Genomic DNA, 24683 nt, shown 5'->3' with positions numbered 1-24683 from the left:
AAAAAAAAAAATAATCTTAGACATCTGGTAGAGATGACATTACCTTATTTAACTACTAAACCCCAATAGAATGAAACATATGCTCGTCTTGCCCTTTATTGCTGATAACTCAGAAGACATGGCTATTTTTGTTCAACCAACGCTATTAAACCAAGATTTGCTCAAATCATATGGGCTTGGAGAATATCTGGGTTAGTTTCTATATTTCTGGGTGTTTTAGGAATATTAATTAATAGAAGTGCTGATTTATATCTAAGCTATTTTGAATAGAGCTCCGTGAAGTGATTTCATGAATTAATTTGGTAACACCATCTTGAGTAGAACGATATCACATATGCATTACACACATACATACACACACAAACTGACAGATGCAGACAGAGATCTTACAGGTTTCACTCTAAAATTTTAGCCACGAATCAGCAAAACCTAGTGATGCAAGCTCCCTGGTTTGTATAAAATGGTTGGATCTCATCTTTGCTCCATTTTGTATTTTTTATCTGAATTGTATTTCTGGCAGATGGGACAAGTTAAGGTTGTTTATTCAGTATGAGAGTTAAAGCTTTTTACCAGTGTTTGTGGAGGAGACTTTTAAGCTTTTCAGTTGCCCCAATATGTAATTTTTTAAAAAGATTTTATATATTTATTTGAGAGAGAGAGAGCGTACAAGCAGGGGAGGGGCAGAGGGAGAGGGAGAAGCAGACTCCTCACTGAGTGCACAGCCTGACACGGGGCTTGGATCCCACGACCCTGAGATCATGACCTAAGCCAAAATCCAGAGTCAGAGGCTCAACTGACTGCACCACCCAGGCGCCTCCCACCCCAATATGTAATTTTAAGGAGGCCGTGGAATACATTTTAGGGGAGAGATTGAGGGGACATCAAGAAGCTGCCTGAATGTCTCCAAAGCCCGTCTAAGTGAGTAAAATATCCAATCTGTTTCTAAAGAGCATTTTCCTTCTTAGATTTAGGTGGTTGCTTCCAGGGGTCCCTGAGTCCCTTGAGAAAACCTGATGGAGACAGGGAGCTAAATATTCAAGGGCCCAAAGGGCTGGCATGGGCAGGCAGAGGGAGGCAGGAGGCAGGGGTTTGAAAGGGTCATATCAGGGGATACAAGGGAACTGAAAGGTAGATCAAAGAAGGTAGGTGGGGACATGGGAAGGGAGAAGTCTTAGAGGAAGCAGTGAAGTTCCAAATTCAGCAGAGGGTCGGGAAGGGGTGGGGAGCATCAGTCAACTAAGAAGTTTCCTTGGAAGAAGCAGGATCAAATAGAATAGAGAGGTTTCCCAAAGAGCCAGGAAAAATATTCCAGCCTCAGGAGTCAGGGAGTGAATCCCTACTCAAAAGAAAGGGCCAGGAAGAAAGACTTCCAGCGCAGCAGGTATCTGTCCAACAAAGTAGCCTGTAACTCTCATCCAGCTTCACAGAGTGTACTCAGAACCTTAAGAACCAAAACCTATCCTTGCTGTGCTTCAGTGGACATTTACCCAGAGCCCTGGCTCAGGAGTCGGGCTCACAATGGATCCCCGATCAATCAGTCAGGACTGAAGACAAAGGCCTCAGGATGCCCACTCAGGGTCCTGGGTGACATGGCCAGGAGTCCGATGACCATGAATCTGATCTCACACGAGTCATGACACCACAACTGTTAAAAAACCAGAGCTGGACAGTCATTTCAATGGTAAAAACGAATTTTATTCAAGAACGATCACAACAAGGGCCCATATGGACCTGGGCTCTCCATTTTGAATACAACAATTACGAATCCTCCCTTTTCTTAGGTGGGGGTGTATAGCCAAGGACCAGGGAGAGAGGCTGCTGGATGGAAGATCGCTAAGAGGGTTGGATGATTCTTTTTTTTTTTTTTTCTTAAAGATTTTATTTGACAGAGAGAGAGAGAGACAGCGAGAGAGGGAACACAAGCAGGGGGAGTGGGAGAGTGAGAAGCAGGCTTCCCGCAGAGTAGGGAGCCCGATGCGGGGCTCGTTCCCAGGACCCCGGGATCATGACCCGAGCCGAAGGCAGACACTTAACGACTGAGCCACCCAGGTGCCCCGAGGGTTGGATGATTCTTACTACACTGACCTAACAGGATTCTTGGGGAAAGCAGGCCTGAGTGATCAGGAACCACCTGGGAAACGGTGGAGGGTAAGGAATTTGATCAGATATTGAGGGTGGGATGGGATTCTTGCTAAAATGGGGCAGATGGATACAGAAACAACCCTGAGGTCAAGGCCTGGTTGAGAAAGGTCTCAAAGAAGCTTAACTAAAGTGGGGTCAAGGACAGTCTTTGTTGAGGGCAGCGCCGGACCAGCCCAAGGCTAGTGTGGTCCCTTCCTTAAGCCTTAGCCTAAAAGACCTAATTTGGAAGGAGTCCTGAGGAAGGAGAGACCACCTCCCCCCTCCCCAGACTACAGAAGCAAGGGGCCTCTTCCTCAAAACTTGTGACCCCCTCACCTCTCTCCTCCACCTCCAAGGACCTCAAACATGCCATCTCAGCTCCACCCCTTATCCCCTTGGGGGCCCTTCTGGGACTGCCGAGGACATACTTGGAGCTTCAATCTCCATGCTCTCCATGCTCCCCATGACACTGCTTGGCACCATATGGCAAGGTTATCACATGTCTCCCCCCGCACCCCATATATGGGCTTCCTCAGGCAGAGTCTGTGTCTGATCAAAGGTATCACCCCCGGTCCATAGATGACCATCAGTATAGGTCCATTGGAATGAATGAACTAATGGACGATCTCGTCCAGGGGCTTTCAAGCTTTGAAAAAAGTTACTGAAGAATGTCTTTTTCTTCTTACAGTAGTTCGTGTGAATGCTCAGTATATAATATAGGAAAAGCAGAGCTGCTCAATTGAAGATTGAGGTGGGGAGAGCAGAGCCGCAAAGATCATTCCAGATGTGCCCAGGAAAACACAGGGCTTTGGGGAATGCCTGAAACAGCTTCTCTGGTCCCTCTGCACATGGGGAAACTGATCACAACAGGGAAGGGAAGGGACTTAAATCAAAGAAGGGGCCAGGGCGAGGACCAGGACTTGGTGCCCTGCTGGATTTTCAGTCGCTGACCCCACTGTCCCCAGCTGCCCAGGTCATCATTAAGAAGGTGCAAGGAAGGTGCTCAGTCAATTAAGTGTCCGACTCTTGGTTTCAGCTCAGGTCATGATCTCAGGGTCGTGAGATGGAGCCCCGAGTTGGGCTCTACACTCGGCTTGGAGTCTGTTTATCTCTCTCTCTGTTCCTCCCCCACCCCACTCTCTCTCTAATAAATAAATAAATAAATAAATAAATAAATAAATAAATAAATACATAAATACATAAATAAAATAAATCTTTAAAAAAAGTCGGATCCCGAGGAGTCAGACCCAGCCCCATCACTGACAACCTGAGTGACTCTGGACAAGTTACTTTCCCTCTCTGGGCCTCAGATGTTCAACAGCAAAGGACAGGGTGGAGATTGACGCCAGAAAGCCCCCAGCCCAACAGTTATCCTTGTCCAGCCCTTGGCACGCACCAGCCTTCCTGACACTCGCCTCTCTGCTAGAGCAGGCCACTTCATCCAGGCCCCGGGGCAGGAAGGGGACAGGCCAGGCCAGCTGCTGGGGGTCAGAGAACCTGCTTTCCCCAGAGCCGTGGACCCTGGAGGGAGGCTCTGTGCCCTCCCCTGATGCCCGGACAGTGAGTACCATGCCAAGGAGGACCAGCAGTGGGGAGCCAAGGCAGGAGACCTTTATTAGATTGAGGAAGGGGTGCTGAGTCCTATGGAGTGTCTCTGGGGTGCAGCATCCTGGACAGGCCGGGGCAACGCGGGGGGTGGGACAGGCAAGGCTTGGCAGCAGAATCTCGTCCCAACACACGGGCCCAGACTCTCTGGAGTGGAGGTTTGTGCAAGCTAGAGGGGCGCAGCCAGAACCCTGGGCTCCCACGGGTGAGGGGCGGAGGCTTCTGCAGACCCCACCTCCAGTGGGGACTCTGGGTGCCCCATCCTGACTCCACCCCTGGCTTGGTGGGGGCTTTGGCTCAGAGATAATAGGCCCGCCCAAGATGGCCAGGAGAGGGTAGTTCGTTAGCTGGAAGATGTCAGTGATGAGGCTCACAGGGGACCACAGCCGCCAGGCCACGCCGGTCAGTGGGAGGTGAGCGATGGAAGGGTCTCCTCCCACGCATAGTGACAGCCGACACCAACCAACAGCTTCATCCTCAGTCCCCAAGCCTGGTGTTCTAGAAGCTGCAGCTGGGCAAGGCTTCTGCCCAGTCCTGCTATTTGGGAGGTAGACATTCTCTTCCCACCCCCATGCCTCTCTAGCCTCTGGCTTTCTTGACCATCCCTGGGGACAGTGGTCTACAGGGTCCTGGCAGGGCGGGCCTAGCTCCTGGTGGCCGTTCTCAGTGTCCAGGTGGGTCACAGCACTATGCCAGTGGGTCCTCGGGGTGATGCAGGGCATGCTGGCTTCTTGGAGGCCGCTGAGCTTGAGGTCAAGAGGTGAGGCAGGTGGGACAGGGGAGGGCGCACCTGGAGAAACAGCAGAGCTGGTGCAGGGTCAAGAAAGCTGGCCCCGCGGAGGCTGACCCTCCTCCACCTCTGCCCACAAGCCCCCGGCCAAATGGGAACCTGGGCCCAAGGGGGCCCTGCGCCCCAGGTTCCTTTAGCCCGCTTCTCCTGCCCAGACCACTCTGGTCTGGACGCCTCACCTTGTCCCACATCTCTCCCACCTTCTCCCCTCCCTTCCGTCAGCATGTTGCTCCCCGCCCACTGCCTTCCTGAATCTTCCCCACAGCCTCCTACCTGGACCTGGTCGGTCCCTCCTGCCTTTGTTTCCCCCTTCATGGAGGTGGGTCCCAGCCCTCGGCCTCCTCCCCATTGAGAGGGCTTCTGACCCCAGGGTGCAACCTCGCCTCTCCCTGCCAGGGAGAGAGGGGTCTGGGGTCTTTCTACCCACTGGCATAGCTGCTGCGGGGGGGGGGGGGGAAACGGCCCTGTCCCCTCCACGTCTGTCAGGGTCCCAGGAGCCTGGGTTTGGGTGCTCCTCAGAGCCGTGCAGTATTGCAGGGCCAGCTCAGCAGGGAGGCGGGGGAAGACCTGTGAGTGTTGGGGGACATATTTGTGCCCCCGTCTTGGTCACCCTGCACCGAGGGGAGTGCCGCTGAGGATGTGGGTTCTGTCAGTGCCCTGGAGACTGCCCTGAGGCCAGAGTTGGGGGCTGAGAAGCTAAGTACTGTGGCCATCCTGTGAAGTCTGGGCCTGGACTCTGGGCCACCCACCCACCCTGGGGCTCTAGAGAGAAAGCAAGGATCAGCCTGGTCATTGCCTAGGAGCAGCCAAGAAGCCCCAGAGCCCAGGCCTTGGGACCAGCACGCTGTCAGTCTGGGAACCTGTCTGAGGACACACCAAGCTCTGGGGCTGTGACCACAGCTCAGGATCTTGGTCTCTAAGGCCCCAGGGTCCAACCTTGAGGGTCAGGCTGAGGAAGTCAGGCGGGGGCCAGGGGCAGGGGCCCCACTCAGAGGACTCCCACCTCTTCTCTCTCAGGCCTTGCCTTCCACACTCAGGAGAGGCCCCTGCCAAGTCGAGGACCCGGGCAGCGGGACACGGCCACGCTCGGGGTTGGGCTGGATGAGCCTGGGGGCCACAGTCAGGACCCAGGCCTTCCCGAGTCCTCTGGAGCCCATCTCATGGGGAGTGGGGGGGGGGGGCTCCAGGGAGGAAGCAGCCAGGCAGTCCCCTGGGTTCCCGGTCTCGTCCCCACCTCCCCCTGCTCCATCTTTCTGGTCCCCAGAGGGCACTAGGGAGGTGTAGGGGGAGCGGGGGAGAAGTGTCTGCGGGCCACCTCCCCCGGGGGGGGCTCATAGATGCTGCAGTTGGGCATGGGACCCTGACAGTAGATGTTGAGATAGTTTCGATGCTTCTCGTTGTACGTCTGGTTCCGGAGACACAGAACCACGCTCTTGTCACATTCGCATGTCTGCTTATCACACTCCGTCTCGTTGAGCTCACCTGTGCAGAGCAGAGGTTCTAGTGAGCCTTGGAAGGTGGTCCCGTGGGAGGCGGCAGCAGAGCATCCCTGATGGGTCACCCCAGGCCCACGGCTCAGAAGCCCTGGGGTGGGCCCAGTCATCTGTGTCCACCGCCCTCCTGGTGGCTCTGGGCACACTTAAATCAGAGAAGCCCTGAAGTCCAATGTGCCACTTTATAGTTGGGGAAACTGAGGCTCAGAAAGGGGTTTACCTAAGTCACCCAGCCAACCCAAGGCAGAGCTGGGACAGACACTCGGGTGTCAGGAACTCCCCACCCCGGGGCCTCCTCTCTTCCATCACAGAATCACAGAACCCCCTTCCCCCCACTCCACCGGAGGGAGCTGGTGATAAGGAGGCGCTGAGGAAGGGCTCCTAAAGAGCTTGGCGCAGGGCGTCCCATGAGCAAATGCTTAAGTCCTAGTCACTGCTGCCACTGTTACTCCTGCTACTATTCTGAGCCTCCAGAAATCATCCACCCTGACCGTTCTTAACCTTAGGGGTGCGCTAGGGTCCACCGGGGGTTTGTTGAGACAGAGACTGCTGGGCTCCAGGCCCACAGCTTCAGATTCAGTAGGTCTGGGTGGGGCCTGGTAATCTGCATTTCTAGTAAGTTCCTAGGTGATGGTGATGTTGCTGGTTCGGGGAACACCCTTTGAGAACCCCTCACTGGCTCAGTGGTTTGCAAACTTCTCAAACTTTCCATCAGCAGAATCCTTGCTCTTAAATGAGACTCTTTGCAGGAGGCTAACTTATCAAATGGCCAAAAGAGAAGCCCTTAAGCTATCAAATGGGTTAACAGGGCCAACTGGACCACTCAGGGACCCCCCTATCCCTGACCCCCATGACCACAGGAATCCCCAGAAACCAATGTGAAAACCATGGCTTGGGTTAATCCACCGCCCTTTGGGGATCCTTGAAATGCTTTAATGAGGGGACATCCCCTCTCCCAAGCCAGCCCCTTCACTCCACGTTTGAACAACAGCGTATGAGAACCTCAGTGCCCTGGGCTCCCAAGGGGCCCCAGACGTGCCCAGTTCCCCACCAGACTCTTCCCCAGAGAAAAGGAGACTTAGGGTTTCTTTGCAAAGCTGGGCTTGCTTGTGAGCTTTTAGTGAGGAATAGTGAGCAAGAACCTGGTTAAGACAAGGAGACAAAGGGAGCCCGGGGCTGCCCATGGGACCGGGCCAGGAGGCATCTGCTACCTAAGGGGAGGCAAGGCAGGGACACTTGGGCCATTAACTTGGACGCCACATCCCTCAGTTGAGGAATGGCCTGGAGAGTTCATGGCAAGGGAGGGAACCCTGCAGGGCCTGGTTCCCACAGCTTGAATCCTGGAAACACAGAGTCCTGGGATGAGGCCACCTTCTGGCCAGGTCCCAAAGACAGAACCAGAACGGAACAGTTCTGCTCTGATCTAAACACTTCCATGGGCCCATGGAGAGACTAGGGCCAGGTAGGGAAGCACCCTGCTTAAGGTCACACAGCAGGAGATGCTGACAGAATCCAGGTTTGAACCCAGGTCGGCATGTCACAAAGTCTCAGCATCACCAGAGGAACTGGTTAAAAACAAGATTCCTGGGCCCTCACCCAGACCCACTGAATCGGAACCCTCCCTAAACCCTGCGAAGCCTAAGAATCAAGGACCAGGGAATCAGGCTGCTAATTCAGGCTTGGAGGATCAGAGCATATCAGGATGAGGACCACAGCTAGGGTTCTCAGATTTAACAAACAAAAACAAGAAGCCTGGCTAATTTGAATTTCAGACAAACAGTACATATTTTAGTCTAAGTATGTCCCAGATACTACATGGGATATACTTACACTAACTCTTAATTTTATACTACCAGTAACTGATTTTATGCTAACATTTAATTTTTAATATGAGGCTGTCCCATGCAATATTTAGGATATACTTAGGTGAAAATATTTTTCGTTGTTTATCTGAAACTCAAATTTAAGTGGGCATCCTGGACAGGGCAGGCAGGGGGACTGGCAATCTAAGCCCTTCTCCCAGATGGGGGAGGGGGAAACGGCAGGGGGAGAACTCACTGCAGACGACCGAAGTATTATTCTCGATGGCGTGTTCATAGTGGTCCACATAGGGGTGACAGCCCAGGTCAAAGAGCTTCTGGTAACAGCAATCATGGGCGTGGCAGCACCTAGGGGCAGGTAGAGGATAGCAGGCCCATGTAGGTAGGCTTGGCTGGTCTCTCACTGGCAGAGACCTCAACCATCTGTACCAGTTCCTTACAGATCAGACCTTCAGACTGAGGCCCAGAGAGGGGCAGTTACCCTCCTGAGGTCACACAGCCAGGCAGAGCCCGGCCAGTGGCCCAGTTTCTTGCCCATGATCCCTGCCTCCCTGTTCCATGTGCAGGGCTCCTGGCTTTCCCCCTGAGAGCCCTGATGCAGCTGCAGGAGGCAGGAAGCTTCAGGCTGTCCGGTGATGTGGTCAGGATGGGAAGGAGGGTCAGGGCTCAGTCACTGTTAAAGGAGCCTGCCTGACTATATGAAGGGGCCATGCCTGGCTGTGTGCAGGGGCGAGTGGGATTGGGGGGCGGGGGGTGAAGGACAGGAAGCAAATGTAGTGTGGCCACCCCCATCCCCTCTGGTGGAGGAAAGCAATTAGTCAACATGCATTTATCAAGCCTCCCCCCACCCCGGTCCCCATGATACCAGACTTGGTGCTGGCTGCTTCTGGGGAGATAGGAGCAGAAAGTAAGCTCAGCCCTCCATCAGAGCCTCCAGGGTGATGGGGGTGAGAGGGGTCACAGCCCTTGCTTTTGCTGAGGGTGAGCTGCGTGTTCGTTGCTCTCATGTGTTTTGGGGGCAGGTCAATGTTTCCTTCCTGGTGAGAGTGCGAGTTCAAATGCCTCTAAGGCCAAGACTTGGAGAAGGACAGTAGAAAGCATCCAAGACAGTTGAGGAGGACACGGGTCAAGGTCAGGCTCCCGGTCACTAACTCACTGAACCAGCCCCATCCTTTGGGGAAAGGGTCCTGTCCCATCCATCAGAGACGGAGACCAGTCTGACCCTCACTGCCCGCCCCCTTCCCAGTCCCGACACCACAGCAGCGCAAGCGCTCGGGGACCTACCAGTCCACCTCGTCCATGGGCAGCCCGTGCCCTCCCAGCCCACAGTAGCAGCCGTAACCCACGAAGGACAGGATGGCGCTCCTCCCCGTGATGGCTTCCACCATGGACTTCAGGTTAAGCAGGCTGCTGCAGGCCTCGGGCAGGACTGCAAGAGAACCAAGGGGTGCTGTGAGGCCACCCCGCACAAGGCAGGAGAGCTGCTCTAGCCCCATTTAAGGGGTTTGGGGAATCCTGCTCTACCTGAGTCTTCCTGTCTATTGGCTTGGTGATTTTTGTCATTACAGAAGATAAGGAGCAAACAAGAAAGGAAACGGGCAAGGAGCCGGGACAGGATGGTGCCGAGTGAGGTACATGTCTCAGCGGGGTCTGGGGCAGGGAGAGGCAGGACCCCACATCCCATGGGCCTGAGCCCATCCCTGAGCTGCAGGAGGGGTGTGAGGGCTGTGGGTGGGGGGGAGGGAGAAAGGGGACGCTAGCTGTCTCCCCCAGCCCTTCCCCCCGCCGTGTTGACGTCCTGCGGCTGGAGGAGGACGTGCGTGCCAAGCAGCTTGGGGGTCCGATCTGAAATTGGACCTTGGGAGTCAAGCCCAGACATCCCCGGGTTTGCAAACAGGTTTCTCCGTGAGCCCTGTGGTGCCGTGGGCAGGTTGCACAAGCGCTTTGCCATCAATTGCCAAATCTAGGGATAAAGCGGCTCTCCTGCAGGGCGCCAGGTGCCCGGGCTGGGAGGAGGGAGCACCCTCTGTGGGGTCCTGGCCTCCTGGCTCCCTGGCCTGAAGCCCCGGCCTCCCGCTGCCCACCGTCTGGCTGTGCAGGTGTTATCCTGGGGGGGAGGGGCAGACTTCCATCCGCAGGGCACCCTGACCAGCAGCTCCATACAAGGTGGGCATGATCACACGAGCACGCCACCCCTCACACGCAGGGAGACACACCCCGTCACACTCACACGGGCACCCACACCTCAGACTCCCCTCCGCGCACACGCTCCGGTGCACACTCACCCGCAAACACACATTCACCCGCACACACCTCATACACGCGGTCACGTGGTCCTGCTCAGCAAGCTCACACTCAGACACACACACAGGTCACACACCCATGCATACCCTCCTCCCACACAGCACACTCATGCGAGATGCACACTCGCACTTCCCTCTACACACCGCCTGTGTTCACAAGCACACACCCGTGATGCACTCACAGGCACCTCCCACACAGATGCACACTCTCATACACACAGTCATGCACACACTCGCCTGTGAACACCTCACACCCACAAGCACACCCGCACTCACACATACACCTCACACACTCAGCCGCACGCCGGTACACACTCCCACAGGCAGCACACACGATCCACACTCGCGCTCCCAGCAGAAGACACGCAGTCTGCGCTCGGTCAGGCTGCAGCTGTCCCCGGCCGGTGTGGGGGCAGAAAGCAAATGCTTGGTTTCTGAACAACTTGAGCAGCCAATTCAACCCCCTCTTTCTCACATCTGGCCACAGGGTTAACCTTATTTTGTTCCTGGGATCTCTTTCTTTGCCGCAAACCAGGCTGCGTTCGGGTGATATGTAACAGGCTGGGTGAGAAGTCAGTGAGGGGTTCGGGCCACCTCCCAGCTCCCCGAGACACCTGGCTGTGTGCGGGGTCAGATCTGCGTCAGGAGCCTCACTGTCCCCAGCGCGGTGCCCGGGAGCACCAGTCCCAGGAAAGGAGCCCCCGGACCCCTCCCCGCCCCGACGGCTTGTGAGCTCCCAGACACCTGCTACGCACACACCTCACGCACATCCACGTGCCCCAATTAACATACACCTACACGTTTTGCTGACGTGTGCTGAGACAGCCCTCCACACACAGAGATATACGTGCGTCCAGCCACACACAAACCTATTAGCTCTTGTCTAATGTACACATGTACACAAACACACACTCCTATCTACACAAACACCCAGGTTTTCCCGGGGCGGCCAGACGCCCTAAGCAAACACTACCGTTTTACGATGCTTGCTCAGCTCTGGGCCCTGTCGCCCTTGGAGGCTCGTAAATGCCAAGCCAAGCGCCCCCCGGTGTGTTTATGGCTGGCCGGGCGAGCAAACAGCCCCAAGGCAATGAAGGCCGCCAGGGCCTGAGCGAGGAAGTGGCAGCCCAGGGAGGCAGCTCAGGCCCCCAGCCAGTGGCTCGAGAACCTAGGTGCCCAAGGTCACAGGAGAAAGTGTGGGAGCGGGAGAGAAAGAGGAGTCCCCCAGAGCCTTTACTCACCGCTGCCGGCCAGGATGACCATGGTGAAGAACTTCATACCCAAGCTAGATCTGAGAGAGGAGAAAATCCAAGTCCTGAGTCCGTCCCTTCCGCTCTCCTGCAGCTCTGGGCCTGCAGCTCCCTCCCAGGCCCCATCAGAGGCCCATCAATGCTGCCCCTTCAGGCATCTGTTCCTGCTTCCCCAGGCTCTGTGAGGAGAACCTCCCACCGACCCTGCACCTGCTGAAAGAACAGTCCCCAGGCTGGCAGAGCTGGGAAGCACTAGGAGCCTCCTTCCTTCTTACCCTGAGCAGGAATGCCCTTCCTGCACCATCTTCCAAGACAGGAAGCTCACTGTCTCATGGGGTCGGGCCACCGTCACAGATCAGAACCAACCTCCTTTCCATACACACTCCAGGAAGTCACATGACCCAACCTGCTGGCTGGGTCTTGCACTTGGAGCCAAGAGACCTGGGTCCCTAGATTCTAGCTCTTCTTCCAAAATGCTGTGTGACGTCGGGTAGATACTTTAGCCTCTCTGGGCCTGAGGATTGACTAGATGATCCTTATGGTGCTGAAAATGCAGTGACATATCTCACCATCACTCAGAGACTTAGAGCTCTTCTCTCTGGAGAAATGGGCTCTAGGAGCCAGTTCCCCAACCCCATCCCTGCTGCTGTCCATGGAGGTTTCCATCCCCAGGTAGTAGGCACGTACCTGGACGTTCTCCAGGGAGAAGAGGTCCTGAGACTTGGGCCCATCCACCCAGAGGGGTGCCTAACCAGCACCTTCTTCCTGAACACTTTGGGGTTGGCCTGCACCCCATCTGCCATGTTCTGCGTTCTGGGGGTCCAGCAACATAGGGCTTGTAAGGTCCACGATCACTCTGAAGGCTCCAGGGAACAGGCCCCAGCTTCGCACGGTCGCTCGCACTGGCAGGGTAGTCCAGGGGCAGTGCCCCTGGGCTGGAGGCAGGTGACACTGCCCTAGAAAAAGGACACTCCACCTCCTCCCTCCCACAGCCACTGCCCTGCCCACAGCTGCCTGGTATGGTCCCCACCCCAGGGCGCTCGGCCTGCAGGTAGGGGTTGGCACACCTGCCCAGGAGCTGGCCCCTCCCTGCACATCTGGAAGGAAGTTCACCCAGAGGTCTCCCTGTTCCCACCTGAAACGGATGTGAAACAAAAAATCATTCAGTTCCATTTGTTAAAGCACAGTGCGGCGGGCTTGACACGGGGCACTGGAGAGAGATGGGGCCACTACAGTGGGGTTTTGCGGTGGAGGACAGAGACTGGAGGAAGTCCCCAGCTGGCATCTGCAAGGGCAAGCCCATCTGCTCCTCCGGGAGCAGTCTTCTCTGTCACAGCGCCACTGTGGCACGTGAGCCCAACACCTCTCTGTGGTGGGGGCTGTCCTGGGCATCCAGAGTGCTGAGCAGCATCCCTGACCTCCAGCACGAGACCTAGGAGGAGCCCCCGCCCCACGCTCCTCTCCCCGAACCTTGCCAAGTTGTAACAACCAAAAATGTCTCCAAACATTTCTAGAGGTACCCTTGGGGGCACAGCCGTCTCTGGTTGAAAGTCCGGTGGCCTGCGAGTTGCTGCCATTTGCCTCTTGTGGGGGTGACATGTGTGTGGGGGGAGAGGGACAGGAGAGAAGCAGAGCGGGGCTGGAGCCCTGGAGCCCCCAGAGGTTTGGACAGTTGCACTGACAGGGGCTCCAACTCCAGCACCCCCTCTTCTTGGTTCTGAGAGCCCAGCAGGAGATTTCCCTTCCCTGGCCTCCAGTCCCCAGCTGTAGAATGTAACCGGGCCTCACCGAGCAAGGATCATGCTAACAGGTGACAGGTGTCGACTCATCCGGGACGTGGGGCAAGTGCCCAGTTAAAGATCTGACGGCTACCAAGCAGAAGCCTGTTCTCCAGCCTTGAGGTGAATTGAGATGGTGGTGGGAAGGGGAGCAAGGACGAGGGAGAGAAGAGTCCTCTTGGAAATTAGTCCATACAAACCCCCCCTCCGATTTCACATCAGCCCTTGTCTCCCAATGTCCCCAAACTTGCTGACAAGGGACAAAGGTAATCCTCTGGGGCTTCCCTTCCTACCCTTGGCTTTTCCAACTTCCTCTTCTGGCTCTACCAAACCAGGCGGCCATCGTTCCCCTTCTCCCAGCCTCCATCTCTCCTGGCCCAACTTCCTCTCTGTGGATCCCGGGCCTCCTCTTTCCCAGGAAGTTACTCTACCAAAACTCCGCTGCATCCACTCCCGTGTCCCTGCACGGAAGGTGCTAACTTGCACTTGCTTTCTCACATTCCCACTGGCTGTGCTGTTCTCCAGAGATAGTGAGTCCCTGGGGGATGGGGAGGGGGAATGGGATGGGTTCTTCCCTCCCCACACCTCCCCTGAAGCACAGGGTACTCAAAACCAGAAGTCAACAATAAACTGGCCAACCCAGTAATTCCACTCCTAAGCCTGTAAACGAAGATGCACACCTGAGTTGTTCCCAGCAACAAAGCAAAGGGTACGGATGTGGCATTCTTTGTGATGCTCCTTCCCCAAATCAGAAGCAACATAAGTTAGGGGATAAGTTAAGCACATTAGTAAACATCCACCCATAATGGTGTCTTCAAAGATCTGATGATACAAAAAAAAAAAAAAAAAAACCTGGATATTAAGGGTAATAGCAGTTTTATTTAAAAAGGGGGCCTGGGGGAAATAAGGAAGTTGGTGTGCACATGTATAAAAATTATCTGGAAGAATATACAGCAAAACATGAGTAATGGTTATTTTTAGACAGTAGGGTAACTGGTGGTTTTGTTTTCTTATTTGTGTTTTTTTATTAAAATGAATGTAAGACAATATATTCGATAACAAAGATGGAATGGCCAATTTCCTTGCAAGACACAAGCTCACACATCTGGAAATAGCCCTATATCTATTAAAGAAATTGAATATGTAAATTAAAACATGTCCATGTTTAAACTCCAGGTTCAGATGACTTCACTGGTAAATTTGACCAAATGCATAATAAAGAAATAATACCAGTTGTATGAGACTGCTAGAGCTACCATAGCAAACTAGCATGGACTGAGTGGCTTAAATAACAGAAATTTATTTTCTCATAGTTCTTGTCTGAAAGTCCAAGATTAAGGCCCTGGCAAGGTTGGTTTCTTTCTGAGGGCCCCTCTCTGACTTACAGATGGCCATCTGCTTTCTGTATCCTCACATGGTCTTTCCTCTGTACAGGTACATCCCTCTTGTCTCTTTGTGTGCCCAAATTTCCTCTTCTTATAAAGATACCAGTCTAGGGGTGCCTGGGTGGCTCAGTCAGTTAAGTGTCTGACTCTTGATTTCGGCTCAGGTCATGATCTCAGGGCTGTGAGATCCAGCCCTGAGTTGGGCTCCGTGCTCAGCAGGGAGTCTGCTTGAGATTCTCTCCCTCACCCTCTGCCCCTCACCCATTGTCTCTCTCTCTCTCAAATAAATAAATAAATCTTTTAAAAAATAAAGATACCAGTCCAATTGGATTAGGGACCACCTAATGACTTTATTTCAACTTAATCACCCCTTTAAAACCATATATCCAAATACAGTCACATTCTCAGATATTGGGGGTTAGCATCAACATATGAATGGGGGGAGGCAAAATTCAGCTCATAACACCAATTATAAACAAATTCTCCCAGGAAATTTAAGTGGAGGAAATGCTTCTGCTTAACTCCTTCTGGTAACCACAATTATTCTGATACCAAAACCAGATAAAGACATTACAAGAAGAGAAAACCACAGATTAATATCCCTCATGAACATAGATGCAAAAATTCTTTGGGGCTTGGAACCCAACGTGGGGCTTGAACTCATGACCCTGAGATCAAGACCTGAGCTGAGATCAAGAGTTGGACTTTTAACCAACTGGGCCACCCAGGGGCCCCTAGATGCAAAAATTTGTAACAAAATATTAGCAAAGAGTTTAACAATATAAAAAAGGAAAATAGACCATGAGCAAATGGGGTTTATCCCAGAAATGAAAGGTTGGTTTTACATTAAAAATCAATCAATGTAATTAACCATAATAACAGACTAAGGAAGAAAAACTATATGATTTTTTTAATAAATACAAAGAAACAGCCCATTTGACAAAATCTGACCTTCCTGATTTAAAAAAAAAAAATGTCAGCAAACTGAAATAGAAGGGAACTTCATTAGCTTGAAAGAGAGCATTACAGGGTGCCTGGGTGGCTCAGTTGGTTAAGCGACTGCCTTCGGCTCAGGTCATGATCCTGGAGTCCCGGGATCGAGTCCCACATCAAGCTCCCTGCTCAGCAGGGAGTCTGCTTCTCCCTCTGACCCTCCTCCCTCTCATGCTCTCTGTCTCTCTCTCATTGTCTCTCTCACAAATAAATAAAATCTTAAAAAAAAAAAAAAGAAAAAGAAAGAGAGCATTACAAAAACCCCTTGCAGCTAACATCATACTTAATGGTGAACGACTGATTGCTCTCCCCCCTAAGATTAGGAACAAAGTGAGGATATCTACTTTCACCACTTCTACTCAACATTGTACTGGCAAGAAAAGAAATAAAACGCATTCAGATTGGAAAGGAAGAAGTAAGATTGTCTCTATTGGCATAAACATGGTAGTCCATGTAAAAAATACTGTAGAATCTTTAAAAAGCTACTAGAACTAATAAGTGAGTTTAGAATGTTACATAATACAAGATGAAAATATAAGGAAATTAATTTTACTTCTATATACTAGCAATGAACAACTGGAAATTGAAATTGAAAAACACATAATAATATCCAAAAATATGAAGTATTTACAGATAAATTTGACAAAATACATGGAAGACATGTACACTGAAAACTATAAAACAATGCTCAGGAAAATCAAGGAAGACCAAAATAAATGCAGGGATATACCATGTTCATGAATCAGAAGACTGCATATTGTTAAGATGTCAGTTCTCCCCATTTGCTCTATAGGGCCAATGCATTCCCAATTAAAATCCTATAGACTTTTCTTATAGAAATGGCCAGGCTGATCCTAAAATTCATATGGAAACTTAAAAAACCCTTAGAATATTAAATCAACTTTGAAATGAAGAACAAAGTTGTTGGACTTACATCATTTGATTTTAAGGCTTATAACCTTACTATAATCAAGACAGTGTGCACTGGTATAAAGATAGACAAAGAGACAAATGGAACAAAATAGATGATGCAGAATTAAAGCTACACATTTATGGAAAATTTATTTTTTTTTAATTTTATTTATTTGAGAGAGAAAGAGTGTGAGCAGTAGGGAAGAGGGAGAGAGAATCCCAAACAGACTCCACTGAGTATGGAGCCTGACACAGGGCTTAATCCCAGGACCCTGAGATCATGACCTGAGCTGAAATCAAAAGCTGGCCACTTAACCGACTGAACCACCCAGGCACCCCTGGAAAATTTATTTTTGACAAAGATGCAAAGGCAGTTTCATGGAGGAAGAATTGATTTTCAATAATGGTGCTAGAATAATTGACTATCAATAAGAGAGAGAGTGAAAGAGAGAGGGAGGAAGGAAGGAAGGAAGGAAAGAAGGAAAGAAGGAGGAAGGAGGGAAAGAAAGAAAAAGAGGGAGAATAGGAGGAAGGGAGGGAGGGAGAAAGAGAGAGGAAAGAAAAAAAGAATTTCCATTCATACCTCTCATTATACACAAAAATTTATCAGAATGGATCATAGTTCAATGAGGGTGCCAAGACAATTCAATAGGGAAAGTCTTCCACAGATGGTGTTGAAATAACTGGATATCCACATGCAAAAGAATGGAGTTGGATCCCTTCCTCACACCACACACAGAAGTTAACTCCAAACAGATGATAAATCTAATGGAAAGGTTAAAACTATAAAACTCTTAGAAGAAAACATAGGACTAAACCTTTGTGACTTTGCATTAGGTGATGTTTTAGATACCACAACAAAAGTACAGTGGAAAAAAAAGGATAAATTGAAGTTCATTAAAATTAAAACTTTTTCCTGCAAACTATACTATCAAGAAAGTAAAAGGACAACCCACAGAATGGGAGAAAATATGTGCACATCTTATGTCTAATAAGGGACTTGTGTCCAGAATATATAAAGAACTCTTACAACTCAACAATAAAAAGATAACAACCCGATTTGAAAATAGGCAAAGGATTTGAATAGACATTTCTCCAAAGAAGAGAAACAAATGGCCAATAATCACATGAAAAGAAGCTCAACATTATTAGTCAGTAGGGAAATGCAAATAAAAACCAAAATGTGATACCACTTCACATCCACTAAGATGGCTATAATAAAAAAGACAAATGATAGCAAGCATTAGTAAGGATGTGGAAAATTGGAACCAGCATACATTGCCTGTGGGAATGTAAAACAGTGCAGCCACTTTGGGAAACTCTTCAGCAGTTTCCCAAAGCTCCAAACATGGAATCACTATATGATCCAGCAATGCCACCAAGGAGAAATGAAAATATCCATCCACACACAAAAAAATCTGCACACATGTTCATAGCAGCATTATTTATAATAACCAAAAAGTAGGAAAAACCCAAATGTCCATCAGTTGATGAACCGACACATAAAATGTGGCATATCTATACTGTGGAATATTATTCAACAATTAAAAGGAATAAAATATTGATGATACATGTTATAACATGGATGAACCTTGAAAAATTATGTAAAATTAAAGAAGCCAGTTACAAAAGGCCACATGTTATATGATTTCATTTACATGAAATGTCCAGAATAGGCAAATCTGTAGAGACATTAAGTAAATTAGTGGCTGCCTAGGGCTGGGGGGAGGGAGTGTGTGACAGAAGGGGCTGGGGAGTGACTGCTAAAGGGTAGGTTTTTTGGCGGATGTGGTAAATTAGATTGTGGTGATGGTTGCATAACTGAATATACAAAAAAAAACCCCACATCGAAGTGTACACTTGAAATGAATGAATGGTATGGTACCCAAATTATATTTCAATAAAGCTATTTTTTAAAATGGATCATATTATTCCGCTTTAAAAATGAAGGAAATTCTGATTCATGCCATCTGGATAAACCTTGAGGACATTATGTTAGGTAAAATAAGCCAGTCATAAAAAGGACAAATACTGTATGATTCCACATCTATGAGGCCCCCAGAGTAGTCACATTCATAGAGACAGAAAGTAGAATGTTGGTGGCCAGGGACTAGGGAGAGACAGGGAGGATGGGGAGTTAATGTTTAATGGGTGCAGAGTTTGTTTCACAAGATGAAAAGCATTCTGCAGACGGATGGTGGTAATGGTTTGCAACAGTGTGAATGTACTTGATGCCATTAACCTGTACACTCTGAAATGGTGAGGAGAGTAAATATTAGTTTTGTATATTTTACCAACATTTAAAAAAAATATTAAAAAATGGATCATACACCTAGATGTAAAACCTAAGCTTATGAAATTTCTAGACGAACACATTGAAGAAAATCTTTGTGTCAGATGAGTCAGATTTCTCAGTACAACACCAAAAGCACACTATATAAGAGAAAAAAAACACAATAAACTGAACTTCATGAAAATTCAATTTCTGCTTTTTAAAAGAGGCTGTTTAGAGCATGGAAAGACAAGTCACAGACCAAAAGAAAATATTTGCAAATATCTGATAAAGGACTGATATCCAGAATATATAAAGAGCTCTTAAAACTCAATAATAAGAAAACAACACGGTTTTTTTTTAAGATTTTATTTATTTATTTGAGAGAGAGAGACACAGCTAGAGAGAGAACATAAGCAGGGGGGAGTGGGAGAGGGAGAAGCAGGCTTCCCGCTGAGCAGAGAGCCCGATGCGGGGCTCGATCCCAGGACCCCGGGATCATGACCTGAGCCGAAGGCAGACGCTCAATGACTGAGCCACCTAGGCGCCCAACAACACGATTTTTTAAAATGAGTAGATGAGGGCGCCTGGGTGGTTCAGTCGGTTGTCTGCCTTCAGCTCAGGTCATGATCCTGGGGTCCTGGGATGGAGTCCCACATTGGGCTCCTTGCTCAGTGGGGAGTCTGCTTCTCCCTCTGCCCCTCCCCCGCTCATGTTTGTGTGCTCTCTCATTCTCTCTCTGTCTCCCCTCTCTCTCTGAAATAAATAAATAAAATCTTTTTTAAAAAATTAAAATAGGGGCACCTGGGTGGCTCAATCATTAAGCATCTGCCTTCGGCGCAGGTCATGATACCAGGGTCCTGAGATCGAGCCCCGCATCGGGCTCCCTGCTCAGCGGGAAGCCTACTTCTCCCTCTCCCTCTACCCCTCCCCTCTGCTTGTGTTCCCTCTCACGCTGTGTCTCTCTCTGTCAAGTAAATACATAAGATTTTTTAAAAAATAAATAAAAATAAAATAAATAAAATGAGTAAATGATTTGCACAGACTCTTCACCGAGGAAGATATTGGTTGACAAATGAGCGTATACAAAAGGTGCTCAGGATCATGAGGCATTAGGGAAATGAAAGTTAATACCACATGAGATTTACTACACATTTATTAGAATGCCTAAAATTTAAAAGACTGACCATACTAAATTTGGGGGATGATGTGAAGCAACTGGAACTTTCACATATTTGTGGGAGGAATGTAAAATGGTACAGCCATTCTGGAAATCAGCTGGGCAATTTCTTATCAAATTAAACATACACCTACCATACGACCTAGTCAATTCACCCCTCGCTTTTTACCCAAGAGTAAAGGAAGCATGTGCTCATACAAAGACATATACACAAACATTCATAACAGCTACAAATTATAAATGATCCAAATGTTCACCAATTGGAAAAAGGACAGACTGTGATGCATTCATACAACGGAATACCAGCTCCCCAGTTGAAAGGAGGGGACCCCGTTCCATGGGACAGCACAACCTGGAGGGGGGCCCGAGGGAACTTTTTTGGGGAATGGAAGCATTTTCTGGGTGGCTGGGGTGTGGCTCTACAGAGGTGAACATCTGTCAAAATTCACTGAACTTGACACATTTTATTGGTAAATTTCATTCTTTGTAAATCGTACCTCAGTAAGGTTGATTTTAAGAGAAACAGCGTTTCTAAAAAACAGACGGCTTCTGCATTTATAACAAAAATGTTCTATATATCCATATCTATAATGATTGCTTTGCCAAATCATCCCTAATCATTAAGCAGTTGACTGTGGAGGAATGAGGCATCAAATGACATCGTTCCCATTTTATGGAGGCAGACACCGGAGGCTGTAAACTGGAGGGCCATGTGTCTCAGCCTTATGAGTCAGGGAAGGCCCGTCTACAGGCAGCGTCTGGAGGATCTGGCCAGTCCTGCAGATCAAATCCCTGAACTGCAGGCCTGGTGTGTGTGTGTACGCTGGGGGGAGGTGTGGGGGTGCAAGCAGAAGAAAGAGGATGATGACTAACAGCTGCTCACCTCCTCCAGGGAGCCTGCCAGGGCATCTCTTCTTCTCTCTGGGCTCCCTTAACACCTGCGTTAGTCTGCTCTAGCTGCCATCACCAAGTACCACAGGCTGGGTGGCTTCAACAACCAACATTTCTTTTCTTAAACTTCTGGAGGCTGGAAGTTGCAGGTCAAGGTGTCAGCTGGGTTGGTTCCTTCTGAGGCCTCTGTCCTTGGTTTGCGGACCGTCATCTTCTCCCTGGGTCCTCACATGCTCGTTCCTCCCTGCCTGTCCCTGTCCCAAGCTCCCCTTCTTACAAGGAGTCATATTGAATTAGGACCCACCCTAATGACTTCATTTTAACTTAATTACGTCTTTAAAGACTCTCTCCAAATATGGCCACATGCTGAGGTACCGGGGACTAGGATTTCAACATAGAAATTGAGGGCGGGCACCATTCAGCCATTGTCCACAAGCCCACGGCTACAGCCCACTGGGAAAAACCAGACTTGGGAGTGACACTAGGTCTGGTCAGCCCTCTGTTTGAGTGGTTTGACCCTTTAAAGTCCCACTAACCCTTCTGGAAGTGGGGCAAATAATACCAGCTTCTAAATTGTGCTTTGAGGAGGGAGTGAGCAAAGGCTTTGTGCGAGGCAGAGCATCGTTCTTTCCCACGGAGTTCATGGTGTATCCCTCTAAGCTAACCCTTTCACCAGGTCTCACACCCAACCCCTGGGGGGTCATATCAACAGTAAGAAATGCCTCTGGCTTATTATCCCGCCCATGTGAGTCAGAACCCCCTTGAGCCCCTACTTCCCAAATAAAGTCTTGTTATTATTTCTGGGAGTCTCTGTGGGAGCCTCGGGAGCCCCAGGATTCTCCTAGTCTTCTCCTCTCCTCCCCCGTGTGACCTCCACAGCTGTTCATGGAGGCCTCAGCACCCCAAAGTTGCAGGCTCTCAGACGCCCGGTGGGGCCACCCCACCTTCCAGCCTCAGAGCCACACTGTGCTCTGCACAGAGGAGGGGGCATGCTTCTAGCCCCACACTGCCATGTCTGTCCCCTGGGTCCTACCCGGTGACCGTAGCCTATGCCCGAAGCTTCTATATGGCCCTCTCCATTGGGCTCCAGCCAAATCTGCCAAATGAATATCTTGGTGTCCGCAGCCATCCCCCCATTCTGACTCCTCAGGCAGATAAACCCACCTCCATGCAAATCATCTCATGCAAATTGGTGTGAAGTCCCCACCCCCCACCCGGAGATGGAGCGCCAGGGGTCGGCACAGCCCAGGTTCCAACCAGCTCCGAAGCGTCTGGTTGCTCTGGGGACATCATAAGTTCCTAGTGGGGATCTGCCTTACCCTTTCCTCTCTGCACCCGACGCACTGCGCTGGACCTGCTGACAGCGAATAGTAGGTGCTCAGGAAATGCCTGTTGAATGGAGTCGCTTGCTGGCTTCCTGTGGGATTTCTTGGAAGTGTGGTCTTTGCCCCCCATAAGCTAATATTAATAACAACACCAACTGCCGTTTATGGAGTGCCTACAGTGTACAAGCCAATGCCCCTTGGAATCCTTACCAAAACCCCGGTGGGGGGCATTCTCATTTCCCTCCACCCCATTTAACAGATGAGGAAACAGATGAGCAGTGAGAATCCAAGTCAGGCCAGTCTGGCCCCACTTCCTTCTGAATGCCCAGGCTCTGCTGCCTCCCAGGTTGATGTGTGCTTGAGGAAAGCAGCAGGGGCCGGGCCAGGGCCGGGAAAGGAAGAACCTTCTGGCAATGACCACCGCAAAGCTGCTGGCTGTGGGGATTTCTGATTCTGAAAGTACATTCCATGGCCACTAGTCTGAGTTTAGATCACTCTGAATGAACTGAGAGGTCAAAGTGGAAATCCCCCCGCTGTGTGTGACCAGCTCTGCATCATTTAGAAACAAGAGACTCTGGGTGTGAGGCACGTAGGGAAGTCAGTTTGCCCAGTGCCTTGCTTTGGTCAGAATTTTAGACTCTTTCCTCCTGGGAGAAGGAGTCAGCAGGTGCCATACATTTACTGATCATGACCTGTGTGCCTATAGTCCCCATCATTCCACCTGAACTCATGACAGCAAGCTGTCAGGGGGTGCGTTGCTGGCCCCATTTCTCAGATGGGAAACCTGAGGCTCAGAGAGATGAAGCAGTGGAATCAAGGTAATGCCGTTGTTAAGCTGGAATTCGAAGCCACATCAGTCTGATAGCAAAGCTGTTGAAGGAATTTTCACAATGGGAGCACACCAAAGTACCCAACACCCAGCCAGTGCAGGGTATCAGAGACGAACTCAGAGCCTTCGGGGAAGCACCCTCTCCTGCAAACCTTCGGTAACTCCCAGCTTGCTCTCTGATACCCTCTGCAGGTTCCCGTGGATGGAACCCAGGCCATGGGATCTTTGCAGTGAGTGGAGCTTTGCAGGGAGGGATGGGTCGAGGGCAGGATCCTATCACTGGCTAAAAGGATATGTTCTCCCCCATGGGGGTACCTCTTAGGAGATGGGGGTCCACTTTCTTCTCTTCCGCAGTGAGGTTGGGGCAGCAGTTTTCCAGACTCTGCCAGCTCTCCTCACTTCCACCTCCATCAGTGTGGGGAGGGCAAGAAAGTATGGCGGAGCCCCTGGGTGCAATGACTCATCTGTAACATGGGGATTAGGGCAGTACCTACCTTATGTTACGATGTGTGAACCACTTAGAGCAGTGCCCAGCTCATAGTAAGGGTGGCCCTGGCATATCTGTGTTCAAACCCAGATTCTGCCGCGTACCGGATGTGTGACCCTATGCAACTTTCTAACCTCTCTGAGCCCCACTTTCCTCACCTGTAAAATGGGAATATCAGTATCTTCCTCATGGTGCAGTTGTGAAAATTAAATGAGACAACAGCCCAGTGCCCGACACACAGTAGAAGCTCCGCTGGTGGTAAATATTCCTAACAGAATTTGCGTGCCAGCATCTAAGCCCCTCCTGCTCCTTTCCATCCACTACCTGGAGATCTTGACGGGTTGCAGCCTAATGATATCATCAAGTGTTTTTCCTACCATTTCCAGAGAAGTAAAAGCACACAGACTTGCTGACAATGACAAGTCCCGAGGAACAACCAGGCCCAATGGAAACTCATATGTGTTGATGGAGGCAGAAGCAAGGGAGTTTCTAAATTCCTACAGACTTCAGAGAATGGAAGAGGCTTAAAAACTTTCTCTGTTCCAACCCAGCGATTTCACTTCTGAACATCTATTTTAAAGCAACTACCCTTTAAACATAGACAAAGCTTTATCATCCCAGCGTTAACTATAATAATGAGTGGGGGTGACCTGAAAGTCATAATAAGGAAAAAAAAGTCAAGAAAAACAGACCCAGAAATGACCCAAATGATAGAATTAGTAGATAAAGCTATTAGAACACTTACGATAAATATATTCCTTATGCTTAAGATAGAGGAAAGCTTGAGCGGGGTAAGTAGAATCATAGATTTTTTTCTTAAACCCAGATCAAATTTCTAGAGTAAAACAAATACACTCCAGAGGAAAGGAACAGTGGACAGGACTAAGGCAGATTTGACAACACAGAAGAAAAGGCTAGTTGTTTTCTATTCATCGTAAGCAGTGAGGGTGACATTAAAGATGACAATAATGATGGGAACCATCCATAGCTAACGTCTGTTGATCTCTAGCTATGGACCAAGCCCTGTTCACCTACCATGTTGCTTAATTCCTGTGACAGGCCTTTGAAGTAGGTACAGTCATTGTCCCCATTTTACACATGAGGAAGCAGAAGACACGATGCTCCAGGTGAGGCAGGTGGAGCACCAGGGAGGTTAGCCTTAACCCAGGTGGTCTGGGTTTGAACATCTCCTCCCACCCTCTTCACCTCCACGGAATGCTACACAGTCCAAGCTGTGGTCACTGGAGTG

General features: G+C 50.1%; 1 protein-coding gene across 2 annotated transcripts; it reads right to left on the bottom strand.

The window, feature by feature from the left end:
* Positions 1 to 5231: 5231 nt before the first annotated feature.
* Positions 5232 to 12324, bottom strand: PLA2G2F (phospholipase A2 group IIF). 2 transcript variants are annotated; one of them, XM_006749933.2, is made up of 5 exons: positions 12070 to 12324; positions 11374 to 11423; positions 9114 to 9258; positions 8068 to 8177; positions 5232 to 5998 (listed from the first exon to the last, which is right to left on the bottom strand). In XM_006749933.2, exons 1-5 carry the CDS (start codon positions 12183 to 12185, stop codon positions 5787 to 5789), a joined length of 633 nt encoding a protein of 210 aa, XP_006749996.1. In that variant the 5' UTR covers positions 12186 to 12324; the 3' UTR covers positions 5232 to 5786. The 2 variants fall into 2 exon arrangements, with proteins under 2 accessions (XP_006749996.1, XP_081673756.1); XM_081817630.1 differs by lacking the exon at positions 12070 to 12324 and adding an exon at positions 11658 to 12060.
* Between the last annotated feature and the right edge of the window lie 12359 nt (positions 12325 to 24683).

Source organism: Leptonychotes weddellii, chromosome 4, assembly GCF_054177405.1.
Source record: "Leptonychotes weddellii isolate Sample4059 chromosome 4, ASM5417740v2, whole genome shotgun sequence".
In the NCBI taxonomy this organism is placed as follows: domain Eukaryota; kingdom Metazoa; phylum Chordata; class Mammalia; order Carnivora; family Phocidae; genus Leptonychotes; species Leptonychotes weddellii.
This window is presented reverse-complemented; position numbering and strand designations above follow the sequence as displayed.

Bases quoted from the DNA above. Each gene is read 5' to 3' on its own strand.
- PLA2G2F (XM_006749933.2), bottom strand. From the start codon at position 12,185: ATGGCAGATGGGGTGCAGGCCAACCCCAAAGTGTTCAGGAAGAAGGTG. The intron at 9,259-11,373 runs GTGAGTAAAGGC...GTTCTCTTGCAG, and splicing joins GGTCATCCTGGCCGGCAGCG to TCCTGCCCGAGGCCTGCAGC. The intron at 5,999-8,067 runs GTGAGTTCTCCC...TGCTCTGCACAG, and splicing joins TAATACTTCGGTCGTCTGCA to GTGAGCTCAACGAGACGGAG.